This window comes from Danio rerio, chromosome 7, assembly GCF_049306965.1.
Source record: "Danio rerio strain Tuebingen ecotype United States chromosome 7, GRCz12tu, whole genome shotgun sequence".
Classification (NCBI taxonomy): Eukaryota; Metazoa; Chordata; class Actinopteri; order Cypriniformes; family Danionidae; genus Danio; species Danio rerio.
In genome coordinates, this window is record NC_133182.1 from 7,070,001 (window position 1) to 7,090,301 (window position 20,301).

At 40.2% G+C, this 20,301-nt stretch overlaps 2 protein-coding genes across 6 annotated transcripts in view; both read left to right on the forward strand.

The window, feature by feature from the left end:
- actn3b (actinin alpha 3b) overlaps window positions 1–20,301 on the forward strand; it is a 297,251-nt gene that overhangs the window by 212,793 nt on the left and 64,157 nt on the right. The window lies entirely within an intron of this gene.
- gal3st3 (galactose-3-O-sulfotransferase 3) overlaps window positions 1–20,301 on the forward strand; it is a 125,246-nt gene that overhangs the window by 91,877 nt on the left and 13,068 nt on the right. For 2 of the 5 annotated variants that reach the window (XR_012383073.1, XR_012383072.1), the window contains 2 exons: window positions 1–1,091; window positions 13,408–13,826. The exon at window positions 1–1,091 is cut by the window's left edge and continues 131 nt beyond it. Coding sequence is in view for 3 of the 5 variants with exons in the window: in XM_073908020.1 (XP_073764121.1) it covers window positions 1–1,076 (1,076 nt within the window). In the remaining 2 variants the exon portion in view is untranslated. Of the gene's footprint in view, window positions 4,525–13,407; window positions 13,827–20,301 lie in introns of those variants that run through there. The other 3 variants (XM_073908019.1, XM_017356959.4, XM_073908020.1) reach the window with 2 other exon arrangements.

Sequence of the window (20,301 nt, forward strand, 5' to 3'; positions counted from 1 at the left end):
AGAACATCCTCTTCCGTTTCGCTGAGCGCAACAACCTCACTGTGGCGCTGCCCATCACCTCCTGCGACCACCAGTTCTGCTACCCTCGGCCGTTCAGCGTCCACTTTGTCCATCCGCACACCTCGCCCCCTGACATCATCACCAGTCATCTACGGTTCAGCAGGACTGAGCTGCGGCACCTCATGCCCAACAATACCATCTACATCACCATACTGCGGGAACCGGGAGCGATGTTTGAGTCCCTGTTTTCCTACTATAATCAGTACTGTCTTAGCTTTAAACGTGTCCCGAATGGCTCTCTAGAGACTTTCCTTGACGAGCCTTGGAACTACTATCGTCCGGATGAAAAGGATTCGATGTACGCAAGGAATACTCTGACCTTTGACCTAGGTGGTGATAAAGACCGTCCATTTACGGAGTTGTACGTGAAACGATTCGCTGCCGAGATGGAGAAAGTCTTCTCGCTGGTTATGATTGCAGAATACTTTGATGAATCCTTGGTGCTGTTACGCCGCTTGTTGGCTTGGGATCTCGATGATGTTCTTTACGTCAGTCTCAACATGCGCACAGCCGACTCCAAAAGCAGCCTTTCTAGTGATAATACGGAGAAAATCAGAGACTGGAATGCTATAGATTCAGCTCTCTACGATCATTTCAATGCCTCGCTATGGCGGCAGCTGAGAGCATTGGGACTAGCATGTGTTGAGCGGGAAGTCCAGCTGTTGCGGCAGTCTAGAGACCGACTTGTTCGCAGCTGTTTCGGGGGAAGTTTACCACCGCTTCGCTCTGCTGCACAAATCACGAATAAAGAGTTGCGGCCGTGGCAGCCCAGTGCCAAAGTGACAATCGTTGGGTACGACTTACCAGTTAATATATCAAAGAAAGGCCCCATCCCTCCTCGAGATGAGTGTCTAAAGATGATAATGCCAGAAGTGCAATACACAAAGCTGTTGCTTCGTTCAGAATCTGTACGATATCGAAAGCGGCTTCCAATACGGAGCCGCCAGCAGACTGCACGGTCCGTCGGACAACCTCGGGTTCACAAAGAGTCTTCATCTCAGAGTTTGGTACCATGACCTTCGGAGACTATGGTTCGAAGCACTAGAGTTATTCTCCCAATTTTAAAAAAGTGTGAAAGCATAGTTTTTTCTTATTTCCTAGTTGATCTAGACTGCATCTTTTAACGTTTATGACATGTTGGAATTATTTAAAAGCTTGAGGTTATACCTCTTTTATACTGAATGTGAGCACGACCACATGCACGCTCACAACCCTTGATCAATTAGTAAAGGAAACCATTCAAGTCCAAAAACTTTGACATCGGGAATGCTTCTCAATCTCTCAAGGACAATCTCTCCACATATATACCATCATTCACTGTTTGCATTTAAGCCATCTTTACCCGGCAGGAAGATCCTGATTGATCTGCTTCAGGTGGTACCCGCTTTACACTGTTCCTAGCTAGTTGAAGCTAAACTTTCATGTTTATATCTTGTCCAAGTGTGTCAGGATGGTCAATTACCAGCTAGTGACTAATAAGTTGACCGTCACGAGCAAGCTTAGTTAGTGTTGGTAGACCCCAGCAAACCATATTGAAGGTGACTTATTTTTTTCCAGCAGGGTCTCCGAATATATTTGAAGACATGTTTGTAATGATTACATTTGGGTGTTGTTAGGCTTTCCAAAAAGCACTTCATTTGAGCGTGAACTTGTACACAAGCTTATCAATATATTGACAGCTGCACCTGAGCCACAAATCACCATAATCGACTCTTCAGTTGTGGTCGAGAAACCCCAGCATCATGTGTCGATGATGCAAGCTTCTCGAAGGACATCTAAATATTTAATCATTTAATCTTTAGCCTCTCCTCAGGCAGCGCTTGGGTTACACAGCCCTACGTCTTTATGAAGGCAACTCGTACTGAGTCGGAGAGGCTTAGCCTTGATTTGAAGCTGGGAATGATGACAGGACAGTTTGTCTAAATGGAAGCTGCTGATATGTAAAACATCGCTGTACGTATGTTATCAGCTAGAGTGAGCAGTGCGTTTGTTTTATCCTTGCCTATCTTTCCACTATCACTTTTACAACAAAGTCCTTGCAAATATCTAATTTATGTCATTTAATTTTAGACTAGGAAGGACCAGAAGCTGAAGTGTGTACTCTGGTCCCCTGTGCTCTAATGGTTGGAGAGGGGTCTGGCTGCAGACTCGATGCAGTGCAATCTGAGCTGCATCCAATGCTTTTTAATCTGTCACCCAACCCCAACCCTAACCCTACCCGTCACAGTGACGTCACTCACTTCATTGAGTGCATTGTGTCTGACATTGCATCGTTGAGTGATGCAATCTCAGCTTGCATCATAAAGGCTGCATCCAGATACTATTGAATGGTTGGTGAAATTCGAAATTGAACCAAAACCACCTATTACAGTTGGCTTAATTGACAATGAAAATTCAGGAATTGCAACCAGTAGAACCTGGGACGCTCTATGTTGTATGTTTAGGACACACAATACTGAAGCAAGTATGTTTGCATACTTGTGTAGAGTATTTTTCTGGTTTAATAAGGAGCGTTAATTAAAAAGTTAAGGTTTTCTGTGGAGGCCACCTTCATAAGGAGTAGTGCCGGTTGAATGTTAAAATCAGTCCATTGACTGGTTGTATTTAAAGGCACAGTATGTAATTTTCACCACTAGAGGGCACGTGTTCGCAACAAACAAAGGGATCGTTTATTGACAACATGATTGAGTGTGGGACTAGCCATCAATCAACATGATTTTTGCAAAATATTCAACACTAATCATCATGGTAGTATGAAGCAAAGTAAGGCTGAATGCCGTGAAGAAAAACAAGAGAAACTCTAAAGCAGTTGCTGATGAGCATGAAAAAGCAGTGAAGCTTTTATAATGCCAAAGTCCACTGTTTTCGGTTCATCCACTCGTGATCATGGAGAAGGAGCAGGGCTGTTTATCAAACTGCTCTGTGAGGTCTAATAAAACAGTACATATCAATGCCGCCTTGCTGTTTTCATGTTTTATATCATCTAAAAACGGAAATCGATAGTGTGTGACATCATTAGCATTGCCACACACTGGCACGGTCTCTCATATCATCTAAAATTGCTTATTTCTCTGGATTTTAATGTTTTTTGACATATTTGATATACGGAAAAACACTGTTCTAGTTGTTTTTGAATGTTTTACTGAAAGAGTCTTGCATATTGTGCCTTTAAAACACAACACTGCAGAACCTTGTTTCAAGTAGTGCTAGCTGCAGAGCCAGTAGGGGACTTCACCTCTGTGGACTTAACGGTAGTAGCTTGACTTGGCTATGTTTAAGGGTAGGGCTGTTTTTATCTCCCTTGGTTTGGTGCACTGTTAAAAAAAAAAAAAATCTGTAATTTTACGGTTTATTTCCAGCAGCTGGAGTGTTGGGGGAAAAAAAGTAAAATAACGGCCATTAAATTACAGAAATTAACCATAAAATAACGGATGTTAAATTACAGAAATTTCCTTACATTTAGATTTCTGGTAAATATATGTTATTCATTATCTGTTATTTTACGGTAAATTTCTGTAATTTAATATCTGTTTTTTTACGGTAAATTTCTGTAATTTAATATCTGTTATTTTACGGTAAATTTCTGTAATTTAATATCTGCTTTTTTACGATGAATTTCTGTAATTTAATATCTGTTATTTTACGGTAAATTTCTGTAATTTAATATCTGTTATTTTACAGTAAATTTCTGTAATTTAATATCTGTTTTTTTACGGTAAATTTCTGTAATTTAACATCTGTTATTTTACAGTAAATTTCTGTAATTTAATATCTGTTTTTTTACGGTAAATTTCTGTAATTTAATATCTGTTTTTTTACAGTAAATTTCTGTAATTGAATATCTGTTATTTTACGGTAAATTTCTGTAATTTAATATCTGTTATTTTACGCTAAATTTCTGTAATTTAATATCTGTTATTTTACGGTAAATTTCTGTAATTTAATATCTGTTTTTTTACAGTAAATTTCTGTAATTGAATATCTGTTATTTTACGGTAAATTTCTGTAATTTAATATCTGTTATTTTACGCTAAATTTCTGTAATTTAATATCCGTTATTCGGTTATTACCGTGTTTGGACACCCCTGATCTACACCTACCCCAACCCTAAACCCAACCTCTCAATAACCTGATGTGTTTAATTTATATCTACTCCACCTACACCACCTAAACCTAACCTACTTGTGGTTTAAATCCCTCTCACTTAAAGGTGTCCAGGCTGCAGTGATACCTATTTGCTTTTGTTCGCCACACTTCCTAACCTAATGCCCCACCACTGTACACTTTCTTCTGCAACACTCCCCACCCTCCATGCTCTTCACTTTTATCCGAGACGGCACTCCCCAGCCACTACCCCTTCCCTGCCCCTACTGCTTCCCTCCTCCTACCCCTTCCCTGCTATTCACTTTCATCCACAACACCATTCCCCAGCCCCTCCCGCTTCCCTGCTATAGAGTGGAGGAACTATGACGTCACTTTGTTGGCTAATCGGCTGCTAGCATAAAAATGGTTCCCTCGTGAAAATCCCTATAGGATTTTCCCATAGGCTTTTCGAAGATTACAAATAATAAGCTCTGTGTTCAAACACTGTTCATTACACTTACACGTTTTGTCCAGCCGGATAATCGTCACACGAAAATACAACTTTAAACACTTTTGGATCTTAAATGCAAACGCAAGAATTGAAAAGCTAACATTAGGCTATAAACAGACTACAGAGCCCTCGGGGCGCTCGTCTGTGATGTCAGCACCACCCTGCTACAGACAACTGTTCAAACTTATGTTTAGAAATATTGTCCATGACAAAGAGTTAATCTCTCTGTTCATTATATTATAATCCACGGTATATATTATAAACAAAAAAATACAAACAAACACATAGACTTATGTTGCTTTTGGATTGTTTTTACGTGGGAAATGCATCTGTTTTGCTTTACGGTTGTTTTAAAAGTTTTAAAACTGTGTGTATAAATCTGCCTATATAGTATTATCATCAGACATGTTTAAATAAGTGTATCGCTCACGTGCACACAGCCTGCTTACCTTAACAGACAACAGAAATAAGGCGTGAGGAGGAACAAGTCTATCAAATGCCTGCAAGTTCCATCATGGACACAGAACAACATTCAATATTCCTTTTTTTCTCACGAAGTACAGTGAAAAGCAGCCCATACAGTCACATCTGCTATACATTTCATGGAGGATTGTAAATATTGCAGTTATGATGGAGTTAAATGTGTTCAGATGAAGAAAAAAAGATGAAACACGTGATCACATTAAAATGACAGTTAACATGCATGTATTTTTACACATTTATTCACACGTTTGCATTACTGAGAGCAGGACAGAGACAGGCTGCACTAGTAAGAAATATGTTGATAATATCGTTTAATTAAAATAAATGATCAACAAATGAATCTGTCTCGACAGCCTTTACAAGTGAAGGAATTATCTACACATAATCTGAATTCCCAATTAGAAAAACACAACAAACTATAAAATACTATTCATGAAAATACCTAAATAACAGACACATCCAAATGCCCAACACAAGCGAGCTGCGCTCCAAACCAGATCAGCTGGATGACGTATAATGTCCCCGACACCGCCTGTAGTCCCATTTAGCAACTTGATCGCAACCGTCTTTTTAAAGAAGCATTACTGATTTAAAAATTCAACAGTGTGCTGTGACTGATGTGTTTTATGTCTTAGAACAAAACGTGAAAGTGTCTTGAGTTTGTGTTAGCCACAAACCTTATTTTAGCAATTTTTCTGAAACACCGTTGAAAAAACCCATTGACTTTGGGACGAGGGAACCGGAAGTGCTAAAATGCTAACTCGCTTCCAGGTTTTTGCATATAAATTGACGACATGGTTCCTCCACTCTATTCACTTTAGTCCGCAACACCCCAGCCGCTACCCCTTCCTGCTTCTACCTCTTTCCTGCTTTTCACTTTACATTTACATTTAGTCATTTAGCAGACGCTTTTATCCAAAGCGACTTACAAATTAACTTTCATTTGCAACACCATTCCCCAGCCCCTACCCCTTTCCGTCCATTCCCTTTTGTCCGCAACACCACACCAAGGCCCCTATCCCTTCCTTGCCCCTACCTTTTCCCTGCTCCTACCCCTTTACTACTATTCACCTTCATCCTCAACACCATTTACCAGCCCCTATCCTTTTCCTGCCCCCCCCCACCCCTTTCCCGCTATTCACTTTCATCCTCAACACCATTTCCCAGCCCCTCCCCTTTCCCTGCTATTCACTACACACCGGCCCCTACCCATTCCTTTCCCCTACCCCTTCCCTGCCCCTACCCCTTCTTTGCCCCTACCCCTTTCCCTGCCCCTGCTCCTACCCCTTCCCTGCCCCTATCCCTTCCCTGCCCCTACCCCTTCCTTGCCCCTACCCCTTCCTTGCCCCTACCCCTTCCCTGCCCCTGCCCCTTTCCCTGCCCCTGCTCCTACCCCTTCCTTGCCCCTACCCCTTCCCTGCCCCTTCCCCTTTCCTGCTTTTCACTTTCATTTGCAACACCATTCCCCAGCCCCTATCCCTTCCCTGCTCCTACCCCTTTACTGCTATTCACTTTCATCCGCAACATCATTTCCCAGCACCTATCCTTTCCCTGCCCCTACCCCCTCCCTGCTCCTACCCCTTTCCTGCTATTCACTTTTATCCTCAACACCATTCCCTAGCCCCTCCCCTTTCCCTGCTGTTCACTTTTGTCCATGACACCACACACCGGCCCCTTCCCTGTCCCTTCCCCTTTCCTGCTATTCCCTTTTGTCCGCAACACCACACCAAGGCCCCTATCCCCAAGCCCTACCTTTTCCCTGCTCCTACCCCCTCCCTGCTCCTACCCCTTTACTACTATTCACCTTCATCCTCAACACAATTTTCCAGCTCCTATCCTTTCCCTGCCCCCCTCCGCTTACACCTTTGCCGCTTTTCACTTACATCCTCAACACCATTCCCCAGCCCCTCCCCTTTCCCTGCTATTCACTTTTGTCCATGACACCACACACCGACCCCTTCCCCGCCCCTTCCCCTTTCCTGCTATTCACTTTTGTCCGCAACACCACACCCCGGCCCCTACCCCTTCTCTGCCCCTCCCCCTTCCCTGCTATTCACTTTCATCCGCGACACCACTCCCCAGTCCTATCCCCTTCACCTTCCAAGCTTTCACTTTTGTCCTTGACACCACTACCTGGCCCCTTCCCCTCCCCTCACTTTCATCCGCGACACCCCTTTTTGTCCCCTTCCCCTCCCGACCTCTTCTCTTTCGTCTGCTACAGCAACCCCATCTTATTTCTGCGAATCCACATAGCAGCATGTACCTTGTTTCCCTACAATGCCAGTTTAGCTTGCTCCGGCTCATTTGTAAAGACTCTAAGACTTAAAGTGAATGAGAGACGCATGAATTGTGTCTTATTAGGGTGCCTGAGATCACTGGTTAGGCGACCAAATTGAAACACTATACCTACTGAAAGAACAGCCTCGTAAAGAGCATTGTTTTTAACACTGGTTGGTGTGCTGCAAGATTCATTCAGTCATGTTTTTTTAATTGGATGAAGCTACAATTACTGCTCTCTCCAGCAATATTAGGCTTTAATAGTGAGGCTTTCATTCCAAAAACCCAATTGTGGGTCAGTTTTTCAGTTTATCTCGCTATCGTATTTAGTTTTTTCGAACGTACTGTATTTTAAAGACTAATATTTGGAGCAATATAGAAATGGTTTGTACAGTATGCCATAACATCATTACTACTGTATGTAGATCAAACTCGTGAGCATCTTGAAACAATTGCCTGCTCATTACCTCCTATATTTAGGAGTAAAGCTAAAACGTCAACAAAATGTAACATTCTCATCTCGATTTTAAAATTGGAGAAATACCTCAGCGAATGAATTAATACTGCTGTCAATGTGAGCATCTCCATCCTTTTATCGAGCCATTAGAGATGTAGAGATTGCTGTTTGATTGATTGTATATAATGTATTTCGTGTTGAACAAACAGCAGTCGTGAGCTAAACTCATTCTTCATTCCGAAATCCATTCGGTAGATGACGCTGGAGGCAAATTCAAGGGTCTTTCGTCAACCATGATGTACTGTATTGTAAGAGACGTTAGAAGTAAAAAGCATAGAATTTGTTGTATGCAAGAAAACCTGCTGTGCAATTGTCAATTTCATGAAGATAAGAAGGGAGATTGGTATGCTTTTTCTTCTGTGCTGAATGTGAAGACGACATCAACATGTTGTTATTCCACTGAAATCATTTTCTATTCATATTCTATTTATTTAAGTGCTACATTTTCAAAGACTTCTTTTGGAGGCTTTAAATAAGATGCTTCTGACAATCAGAGGTGGGCTTCTGAAGCTGTGTAATGAGAGATGTGAAAACATTGACCATTAAAGCTTTAAAAACATCCCTCGGGCTGATGTGCTTCTTCTAGTCATCTACTTTTCTGTCGTTTGTGTTTTATTTAACATTTTTGACTAGCAAATGACTAACTGTTGAGTAGGGAGAGTAAATGAGGTATGTGAAATATACTCTGGTAGACCTACTGATGGTCTCATTCATGTTTAGAGTGATTATTCAATAGCTAATTGTGTAAATTAGCATCCTAAAATTTCTGTCATTTCAGATATTCATGATCAGGGGTGGACAGTAACCAAGTGTTTTCCCTCATTGTTGTACTTGAGCGTGTATTTACATCTGTAAATTGCTTTGAGTACCCAGAAAAGCAGTATTTAAATTTAAGGAATTTTTATAATTATTATTAAACAATCCGTTCAGAGTCTCCAGTAAACGATTTTACTCGCTCACCAAAAACACTAACAACAGCCTAGCAGCCGCATAAAAATTAACCGAAAACACTAAGAATAGCCTAGCAACTGCATAACAGTTCACAGGAAACCTTAACAACAGCCTAGCAACCACAAACAATTAACTGAAAACACTTACAGCTTAGCAACCGCATGATGATTAACTGAAAACACTAACAACAGCCTAGCGACTGCATAACAATACACGGGAAACACTAACAACAGCCTAGCAACCACATAACAATTCACAGAAAACATTAACAGCCTAGCAACCACATAACAATTCACAGAAAACACTCCCAACAGCCTAGCAACCACATAACAATTCACAGAAAACATTACAGGCTAGCAACCACATAACAATTCACAGAAAACATTAACAGCCTAGCAACCACATAACAATTCACAGAAAACACTACCAACAGCCTAGCAACCACATAACAATTTACTGAAAACACTAACAGCCTAGCAACCACATGATGATTAACTGAAAACCACTAACAACAGCTTAGCAACTGCATAACGATAGACCAAAACCACTAACAACAGCCTAGCACTCACATAACGATGCATCAAAATCACTAACAGACTAGCAACCACAGCACTGCCTAGCAACCGCCTAATGATTCAACCAAAACACTAACAAAAACCAAGCAACTGCTTAACAATACACCAAAAACCCTAATGACAGCCTAGCAACCACATAACAATGCACCAAAACCACTTACAAAAGCCTAGCAACCACATAATGATGCACCAAAAAACCACTAACCCAGCCTAGCAACCACATAATGATGCACCAAAACCTCTAACAACAATCTAGCAACCGCATAACGATACACCAAAACCTCTAACAACAGCCTAGCAACACATAGCGATGCATCAAAACCACTGACAACAGCCTAGCAACCACATAACGATAGACCAAAACCACTAACAACAGCCTAGCACCCACATAACGATAGACCAAAACCACTAACAACAGCCTAGCACCCACATAACAATGTATCAAAATCACTAACAGACTAGCAACCACAGCACTGCCTAGCAACCGCCTAATGTTTCAACCAAAACACTAACAATAGCCTAGCAACCACATAACGATACACCAAAACCACTAACAACATCCTAGCAACCTCATAATGATGCACCAAAACCACTAACAACATCCTAGCAACCACATAATGATGCACCAAAACCACTAACAACATCCTAGCAACCTCATAATGATGCACCAAAACCACTAACAACATCCTAGCAACTGCATAACAATTCACTGAAAACATTAGCAACGGCCTAGCAACCACATAGCAACAAGCACTACACTGCCTTTTAAAAAAAGAAATAAAACATATATGAATACAGAATCCTGAAGAAGTCAGGAATACACACACACACACACACACGCTGCAGTTGTGTTGCTCTGCTCCTGTGGCTTTATGATGCATCAGCGCTGTGTGTGTGTGTGTGTGTGTGTGTGTGTGTGTGTGTGTGTGTGTGTGTGTGTGTGTGTGTGTGTGTGTTTGTTGCCATTCTGTAGGCGGCTGCCCTGCAGTATTAGAGAGTAAATTTCTCTGTGTCCTTTTTCTAAGCCTACAGATCAGCTCCTATCAGAGCAAAAGCAGAGATGCTGAAGAGCTGCAGTGTTTCTGTCCCTCATGTGTCTTCATGCACCTTATCTAACCTTTTCCATCATCTACAGAAAACAGCATTCAGTAGACATCTCCAAAATACAGCTCGTCTTTGACCCACATACATGGACAAACGGCTTTAACAATGGAAACGGCAGCTGTTACTGACACAGCAGTTTTTAATTGATTAAATTATACAAGATGACTGAAAAATATTTGAATAGAATGTATACATTTTTATTTAAAACAGAAAACAAAATTGTCCATAGTTTATGAGTGTGTGTGTGGGGGTGTTTCCCAGTTCTGGGTTGCGACTGAAAGGGCATCCACTGTGTAAAATATATGCTGGTGTAGTTTTTCATATTGTTAGCATGTTTCTGGCATGAATTAGCATGTTACGATGATTCTAACATAAATTAGCATGTTGTTAACATGTTTCTAGCATAAATTAACATGTAAGCATGTTTCTAACATGAATTAGCATGTTTATAGCAAGATATAGCATGTTACGATGATTCCAAAATAAATTTGCACGTTTTTAGCATGTTTCTTGTTTGAATTATCATGTTAGCATGTTTCTAACATGAATGAGCATGTCGTTAACATTTCTAGCATGAATTAACATGTTGTTAGCATGTTTCTAACATGAATTAGCATGTTTCTAGCATGAATTAGCATGTTACAATAATTCCAACATAAATTACCATGTTGTTAGCATGTTTCTTGTTTGAATGATCATTTTGTTAGCATGTTTCTAACCTGAATTAGCATGTTGTTCACATGTGTCTAGCATGAATTACCATGATGTTATTATGTTTCTAACATGAATTAGCATGTTTCTAGCATGAATTAACATGTTACGATGATTCCAACATAAATTAGCATGTTGTTAGCATGTTTCTTGTTTGTATTATCATGTTGCTAGCATGATTCTAGCATTAATTAGCATAATTTTAGCATGGCTTAGCATGTTTTACCATAATTGCAACATGAATCCTCATATTGTTGTCATGTTTCTAGCACAAATTAGCATATTTCCTTGATTAGCATGTTGCTATCAACATTCCAGCATTGATTAGCATACTTTTAGCATGGATTAGCATGTTTTTAAAAAGATTCCAACATGAAAAAGCATGTTGCTAGCATGTCTTTACCATGAATTAGCTTGTTTGCATTAGTCAAGCATGAATTAGCATGTTCTTAACATGTGTCTAGCATGAATAAACATGTAGTTAGCATTTTTCTAACAAAATGTTTCTAGCATGAGTTACCATGTTACAATGATTCCAACATCAATTAGCATAGTGTTATCATGTTTGTGGTTTGTTCTAACATGAACTAACATGTTTTTAACATTGATTAGCATGTTGCTATCATTTTAGCACGGGTTGACATGTTGTTACCATGATTGCAACATGAATTATCATGTTGTTAGCTTGTTTCTAGCACAAATTGGCATGTTTTCTAATATTGATTAGCATGTTGCTATTAGAATTCTAGCATTGATTAGCATAATTTCAGCATGGATTAGCATGTTTAAACAAGATTTCAACATAAAAAACATGTTGCTTACATGTTTCTAACATAAAGTAGCTTGTTGTTAGCATTATCTTAACATATATTAACATGTTTTAGCATTTTCTAACATTGACTAGCATGTTGATTTCATAATTCTAGCATTGATTAGAATGTTTGTAACATGAATTAGCATGTTGTTAGCATGACTCCGACGTGAATTGACATGTTGTTAACATGATTTAGTATGATTCCAACACAAATTAGCATGTTTTCAACATGAATTACTATGTTGTAAGGGTGACCCAAACATCAGTTATAATGTTAGCATGTTTCTAGTTTGAATTGGCATGTTTCTAACATGAATTAATATGTTTTAACATTGATTAGCATGTTGATATCATATATTTAGCATGGGTTAGCATGTTATCATGATTCAAACATGAATTAACATTTGATAACATGATTCCAACATTAATAACATGAATTAGCATGTTGGTAGGATGATTCCAAAATTAATTAACATGTTGTTAAGATGTTTCTACCATGAATTAGTATGTTGCTAGCATGTTTCTAGCATGAATTAACAAAATTCTATTATAAATTCCAATTATTCTAACATGAATTACCATGTTGTTAGCATGTTACCATGTTTTTAACAAATTAACATGTTAGCATGATTATAGCATGGATTAGCATGTTGTCAACATGAATATATTATGATTTAGCATAATTGTAACATGTTATGTTTCAAACATGAACTGGCATGTTAGCATGATTTTAACACAAATTAGCATGATTTTAACATGATTCCAACAGCAATTAGCATGTTTGAATTAGCACGTTAGCATGTTTAAAGCAAGAATTGGCATGTTTTTTAGAATGTTTTAGCATGAATTAACATGTTGCTAAAATAAATTATGTTGTTAGCATGATTCTAACGTAAATTAGCATGTTATTAGCATGATTTCAACATCAATAAGCACGTAGTTAGTATGATTCCAACATGAATTAACAAGTTGCTAGCATGTTTTTAGCATGAATTAGCAGGTTGTTGGCATGTTTCTAACATGAATTATCATGTTGTTAGCATGTTTCTAGCATGAATTGGCATGTTGTTAGCATGTTTCTAGCATAAATTGGCATGTTTCTAGCATGAATTAGAATGTTGTTAGCATGTTTCTAACATGAATTGGCATGATTTTAGCATGTTAACAGGTTTCCAACATAAATTAGCACGTTGTTAGCATGAATTGACACGTTTATGATGTCATGATTTAATGTTGTTAGCACAAGTCTATCATGATTTAACATGAACACAGCAAATGTGACATGAACTGAACACTGTAAATGTCCTGCACGTGTGTCCAGAGAGAGAAGGAAACTGAAGAGATGGAGAGAACCAGAGAGGAAATCTCCAGCAAACAGACTCTGAGAGCAGTACAGTGTGTGTGGGAGAGAGCGAGCGAGTGGGTGCAGACGACCCTTCAGAGGAAAAAACACAGATGAGTGGATCCTGGCAGAGGAAGGATGATGGGAGGTTTTAACACTAAGCAGTAAAGATTTAAAGCCCTTCAGTGTCCCACACACACACACACACACTCACACAGTTTAGTCTCCGCATCGACCCGCAACACGCAGCTGATCTTTCCGCAACAGACTAAATATTGATGCGCTCGGAGGTGAATTATTGAAGACTCCTCCAGCTCCTGCAGCCAGGAGATCAAGTCCATCAGTGGAGAATAAACCACAGCCGCTGCACTCACACACTCTGCAAAGCCACGCTGGAGGTAAACAGCTCGTAGTGTGTGTGAATGTCTGGTTACTCTGAGGTTAGTTTGGGGAAATCATTAGCTCTGCTTAACAACTGTAGAGTTTAGTGGCAACACACATACATGTACACACTGCTTCAACAAAAGAGGCGGCAGCCGTTACTGACGGCAATTCTGAATTGATTAAACCATATGAAATGACTGAGACGGCAGAGGTTTTCAAGATGTTTTTGCTATTTCTGCTGAGAATTTTGGTAAAAATCTGCAGATTTCTGCAGAATTATTTTGGGAGTATCCAGCGGAGTATCATAACTAAAACCTTAATATATTAAATAAAAAGTAATAAATTACTGAATAAAAACTGAATAAATTCATATTTACACATTTACTCAAGTAAATAAACAGAATGAATAATGGGCTAAAAATCCCCAGAAATCTGCAGAATTCTGCGGAAAATCTTTGGAATTCTGCGCGCGCAGATTTTTTGTGGGTCTAGTCTTGATCGTATATCAAATACATGCATGTCATTCATTTCTGTTAATACATCTTTAATCGCACTGTTGACCATCTAACACTGGTTCATTCTGAATACGTACCCCTATATACATTTCTGGAGAGCGCCAAACACGTCCCAGCAGATACAAATTTATTTGTTGCAGTTTTTGTTTTCGCGAATCCACCAGAGGGCGCTGTGTGTTCGCTTTTTGAGGTCTAAAAGTTCTTATGAGTGCCTTTCACCTCTGCTGTTCTCACATTAATCAATCTATGCTTTTTGAGACCTCAAACTTCTCTTACGAGTGCCATTCGTGCATGCTGTACTTGCGTTAATCCACCAGAGGCCACTGTGTACGATTTTCGAGACCTCAAACCTCTCTTGAGTGCCATTCACGCCTGCTGTTCTCGCGTAAATCCACCAGAGGCCGCTGTGTATGCTTTTTCAGATCTTCGATTTCTCCCAAGAGTGCCATTCATGCCTGCTGTTCTTGTGTAAATCCACCAGAAGCTGATGTATATGCTTTTTGAGACCTCAAGCTTCTCATGAGTACCATTCGCGCCTGCTGTTCTTGCGTAAACCGAACAGAGGCTGCTGTGTGCGCTGTTGAAAACCTCGAACTTTTCTTATAAGTGCCATTTGTGCCTGCTGCCCTGCTGAAAAATCCAGCTTAAACCTGCCTAGGATGGTTGGCTTGTTTTAGCTCAGGGGTCACCAATCTTGGTCCTGGAGGGCCGGTGTCCCTGCAGGGTTTGGCTCCAACTTGCTTCAACACACCTCCCTGGATGTTTCAAGTATACCTAGTAAGACCTTGATTAGCTTATTCAGGTGTGTTTGATGGGGGTTGGAGCTAAGATCTGTAGGACACAGGCCTTCCACGAACAAGTTTGGTGACCCCTGTTTTAGCTGGTCGACCAGGCTGGTTTTAGAGGGTTTTTGGCCATTTCCAGGCTGCTCTTAGCTGGTCAGGCTGGGAGATGACCAGCTTGACCAGCCTAGCAGGCTGGGAGCCCAGCCAAAACCAGCTATGTCCAGCTTAAACCAGGTTGGTCAAGTTGGTTTTAGCTGGATTTAGCTAGCCATTTTCCAGCCTGATCAGCTAAAACCAGGCTGGAAATGGCTGGAAACAAGCCTGGAGATGACCTAAAACCCTCTAAAACCTGCCTGGTTGACCAGCTTAAACCAGCCAACCATCCTAGGCTGGTTTAAGCTGGATTTTCCAGCAGGATGTTCTCACGTAAGTCCACCAGAGGCCACTGTGTACGCTTTTTGAGACCTCAAACTTCTTTTTCCGAATGCCATTTGTGCCTGCTGTTCTCAAGTAAATCCACTAGAGGCCGCTGTGTATGCTTTTTGAGACCTCAAACTTCTTTTTCCGAATGCCATTTGTGCCTGCTGTTCTCAAGTAAATCCACTAGAGGCCGCTGTGTACGCTTTTTGAGACCTCAAACTTCTTTTTCCGAATGCCATTTGTGCCTGCTGTTCTCAAGTAAATCCACTAGAGGCCGCTGTGTATGCTTTTTGAGACCTCAAACTTCTCTTACGAGTGCTGTTCACCCCTGCTGTTCTCCTTTAAATCCATTAGAGGTCCCTGTGTACGCTTTTTGAGACCTCAAACTTCTCTCATGAATACTATTCGCTCTTGCTGTTCTTGCATAAATCCACCAGAGGCCCCTGTTGACTGACTGACCGTGCACCGACCGACATCTATAAACCCAACCGCAAGAGTTTTCAAAATCAATCCAGAAAAAGAAAAGCCCTCGCCTGATTTTTACCACGTTTTCAGATTGTACCACATTCTCACCCTCTTCTTCATTTATTTTATTTTTTGGCTTTAGTTTTTTCGTCTTACCCGCTTCCTGCAACCGTTTTTCACCAGACTCGAACCCCATCATTGTGGTCAACTCCTCTCTGCCTCTTAAGTCCATCGACGTACATTGCGAGCTACTGGACAAACTGGAAACAGTGCAAAAGCTGTCCATATGGGCAGAAACGAGAAAAACAGAAAAACTAACTTTAGGATGGCCCAGCCAATAATCTGAGAGTCTCCTTGGCTGTGTTTTGAATAATTGTCTTGCTGAAATGTCCACTCTGGTTTTATCTAAATCCTCCTGCAAATGTAGATGTTGGACTGGAGCAGCTGATATTCATTTACACTGATGAAGGGCAGAGGGTTGCTAAAGAACTACTGAGAGATTTCAGCTGCTGTCTGGGCTTTCACTGCCATTCTACACCTCCCTTTCTTCATGTGTTCAATGATTTTTCCATGCGTCATTTTATTACGCATAACTTCCTTTGTAAAGTAATTAGATTAGTTTTTTTCCATATATGGGTTTCTTTTGGTTGTCATCAACATCTGGTGAAACTTTAAAGCCAACGGCACCTTTAGTGCCGTGTTCAATACTTATTTTCCCTGCTGTAAATACAATTACATATACAGCGAGACAAATAGTGCTGTTAATACAGCAGTTTTGCTGTAATTGATTTACAGTAAGTTACTGTACTATCTGACAAATGTCTTGTCGTCTATCCAAGTTTTAGTAAAACAAATAATAACTTGACTTCTAGTTGATCATTTGGTATCAGAAGTGGCTTATCTGAAAGCCAAAGGCCTCTAGATGACGCTTATTTTACCACAATAAAATCTGATCATGCCTTGATACTTAGTGATTTAATTAGGACAGTAAGGTCTGACTTTGTTTAGGCAAAAGTCTTGTCACAGAAATAATGTCCAGTATAGAATATAAAGTCCTGCTGCAGTGGAAACAGAATGAATATTGTGTCTGACTCCATCATGAGCTTGGAGGACTGCATCCATACATCTCTGACATGACTCAAATCACTGATTATTAAAGTCATCTGGAATGGCAAAGACAGCAGGACTCCCAGAGCTCATCAAGATCCTTTGGAGTCATTTTCAATGCCTCCTCCTCCATCTTACCCCTGACATGCTTAATAATGTTCATGCCTGTTGACTGGGCTGGCCCATCCTGTAGCAGCTTGACCTTCTTTGCTTTCAGGAGCTTTGATGTGGAGGCTGAAGTATGAGAAGGAGCGCTGTCCTGCTGGAGAATTTCCCCTCTCTTGTGGTTTGTAATGTAATGGGCAGCACAGATGTCTTGATACCTTAATACCGTCCACTCTGCAGATCTCTCGCATACTGAATGTAACCCCAAACCATGACTTTTCCTAAACCAAACTTGACTGATCTCTGTGAGAATCTTGGGTGTGTGCGGGCTCCAGTAGGTCTTCGTATTTGTGATGATTGAGATGCAGTTCAACAGATTATTCAACAGAGAAATCCACCTCCTGCCACTTCCAAATGATCAACTAGAAATCGAGTTATTATTTGTTGCTCTTACAACTGGGATTGAAGACGAGACTTTTGTCAGGTGTAGTGTAGATTCTACAGGAAATTGTTAACAGTGTACAATAGCTATGTTTCCATCCAAAACATGCGACCAATATAGACTAATGTGCAAAAAACTGGAATATTGCATATAATATCCTTTCAGCCGTGACTCTCAAATCTCACTATGTTTGCATTGTTCTTCAACCAGTTCGCAGTTCATCATTAAATCCCTTAATAGGGGTTCTGCGGAGAACCCATTCGACAGGAACGGACCACATTCACACAGTGTAACCCAACTCTGAAAGCCGTCGCTCCCTCCGCGGCCCCGCGCAGAATGAGCAGCTTGATTTTTAGACTCGATTGCAGTCAAAACCGCGGGGGGTCCTATTGCACATTTGCACATGCACAAAACACAAGCTGCCCTCTTTCCGCAAGATCCACAGCATATTGACTCGGGAGCACAACTCGTATTACCTAACATCCACGCTCTTTTATTTAGGGCTCGAGTTTCAGGGGGCTTTCAGAAGCACACAGACGCGGGGAAAAAAAAGAGCCTGAGCTATAGATTGGAAAGGGGCTCCCGGGGGCCCCATATAGGCCGTACTGTATTGATGTTTAATGATGGCACATCTGCTTTCGCCCGCTCTGTGTAATCAGAGGCACTCCTGACCCGTCTGCCAATATTGAGCCGCGGCTCTTTAGCAAAGAGCAAAATCTTGTCGGTCGCTGGATGGCTTGTCGATGGTATTAATCTCCAGGCGAGATGTCGGTCGGCTGTCGTGCTCTACAGCCTGATAAACCAAATGAAGTGGAGCTCTTATCAACAGGCGTGCCAAATATCAGATCTGGATGAGGAGAAATAAGGTCGAGTGCCTCGCAGATGTGTTCAGAAGGGCACATGCTGACTTTACCATGAGGATTAGAATATAAAGGCATGCTTAAATCATGTTTTTGTCTAAATGTGCGGTACACTGTTAACGATTTATGTAAATTGCACAGTAATTAACTGTAATATGAACTGTATTTTACTGTAGGACAGTTATGCAGTATGTTACTCTATTTTAAAGTCCCATTGTGAAAGCTACTGTATGTTTTATAGTAAAGATATACAGAGGGGGAAAGAAGTAAACAAAATAATAAACAAAAATTAATCAGAGAAATAAGGTGTGAGTTTTTCCACAGGCTTGAAAAATCTTGATGATTCTGTGGGTCTTGTCTGTCAAATCTGTATTTTCTTTTGTATTTTCTATTGGATTCAGATCAGGTGATTGGCTGGGCCATTCTACAGCTTGATTTTGTTTCTCTGAAAGCTTTTGAGAGTCTCCTTGGCTGTGTTTTGGATCATTGTCCTGCTGAAATGTCCACCCTTGAATCCTTCTGCTAATGTAGATGTTGGACTGAACCAGCTGATATTCATCAATGGGCAGAAGGTTGCTGAAGAACCACTGAGAGATTTCAGCTGCTGTCTGGGCTTTCACTGCCTTTCTACACCCCCCTTTCTTCATGTGTTCAATACGTTTTCCCTGCGTCATTTTATTTGATCACGCATTACTTCATTTGTAAACTAATTAGTAGGGATGCTCTGATTCCTTGTCATGGTAATCAGCCGATACCAAGTACAGATTCTAATGCTTCAAGCTTTATCATGCATAAAGCACATTTTCCCTCTAAGCATGATACTTAAATGGACATCTCTCCATCCCTAAGAGAATAAATTAAGGAATCAGCATGTAATCCCTTAAACACATCTCTCATAACCATTTAGGGGTGAACATGTCATGGCCAGAAGCAGCTTTGCAGAAATGAATAGATAAAACAGCTCAAGCAGCTCAAAACACTGGATATACAACGGCTGCAACAAAGAAATCATCACTCTAGCGAGTAACGCCAATAGACTGTAAACAGAGGTTGCTCCACATCTTTATATATTATAGCCGCAAACGCTCACACTTGTAAACTCATAATCGAACACTTGCCATCGGTTCATGAGATCGGCCAGATTGGCGAGTACCGATTGATTCAAAAAGTGTGATTATCGGCCGATATCGATCTCTGGCTCTGGGGAACATTTCAATTCAATGGCACCTTTACAAATATTTTCTGAGAAAAATGTCAAAATCTTGATGGTTCTGTGGGGCTTTTATATCAAATAAAAATTTTATTTTGTATTTTCTATTGAATTCAAGTTCACCTGGATATAATTATCGAGATTATTTCTGGTATTTTGAGATTACTGATTGCATTGTGTGTGTGTGTGTGTGTATATGTATGTATATGTATGTATGTATATATGTGTGTGTATATATATATATATATATATATATATATATATATATATATATATATATATATATATATATATTAGGGATGTAACGGTATCAGAATTTCACGGTACGGTAATACCTCGGTATGAATGTCACGGTACGGTATTTATTGAATCATTTACAGGAAAAAACAAAACTTATGAAAATACTCCAAAAAAGTGCCAAAAGTGTCAATGACATACAAATTAGCCATCTATCTGTAAGCTTTGAAACAGGAACTTCAATTTTAATAACAAAAAAAATATTAAACCATGTAAAAAAATAAAGTTTCAATTTAGTATTGTTGAAAACTCATCACATTCAACATTTAATCACTCACTCACT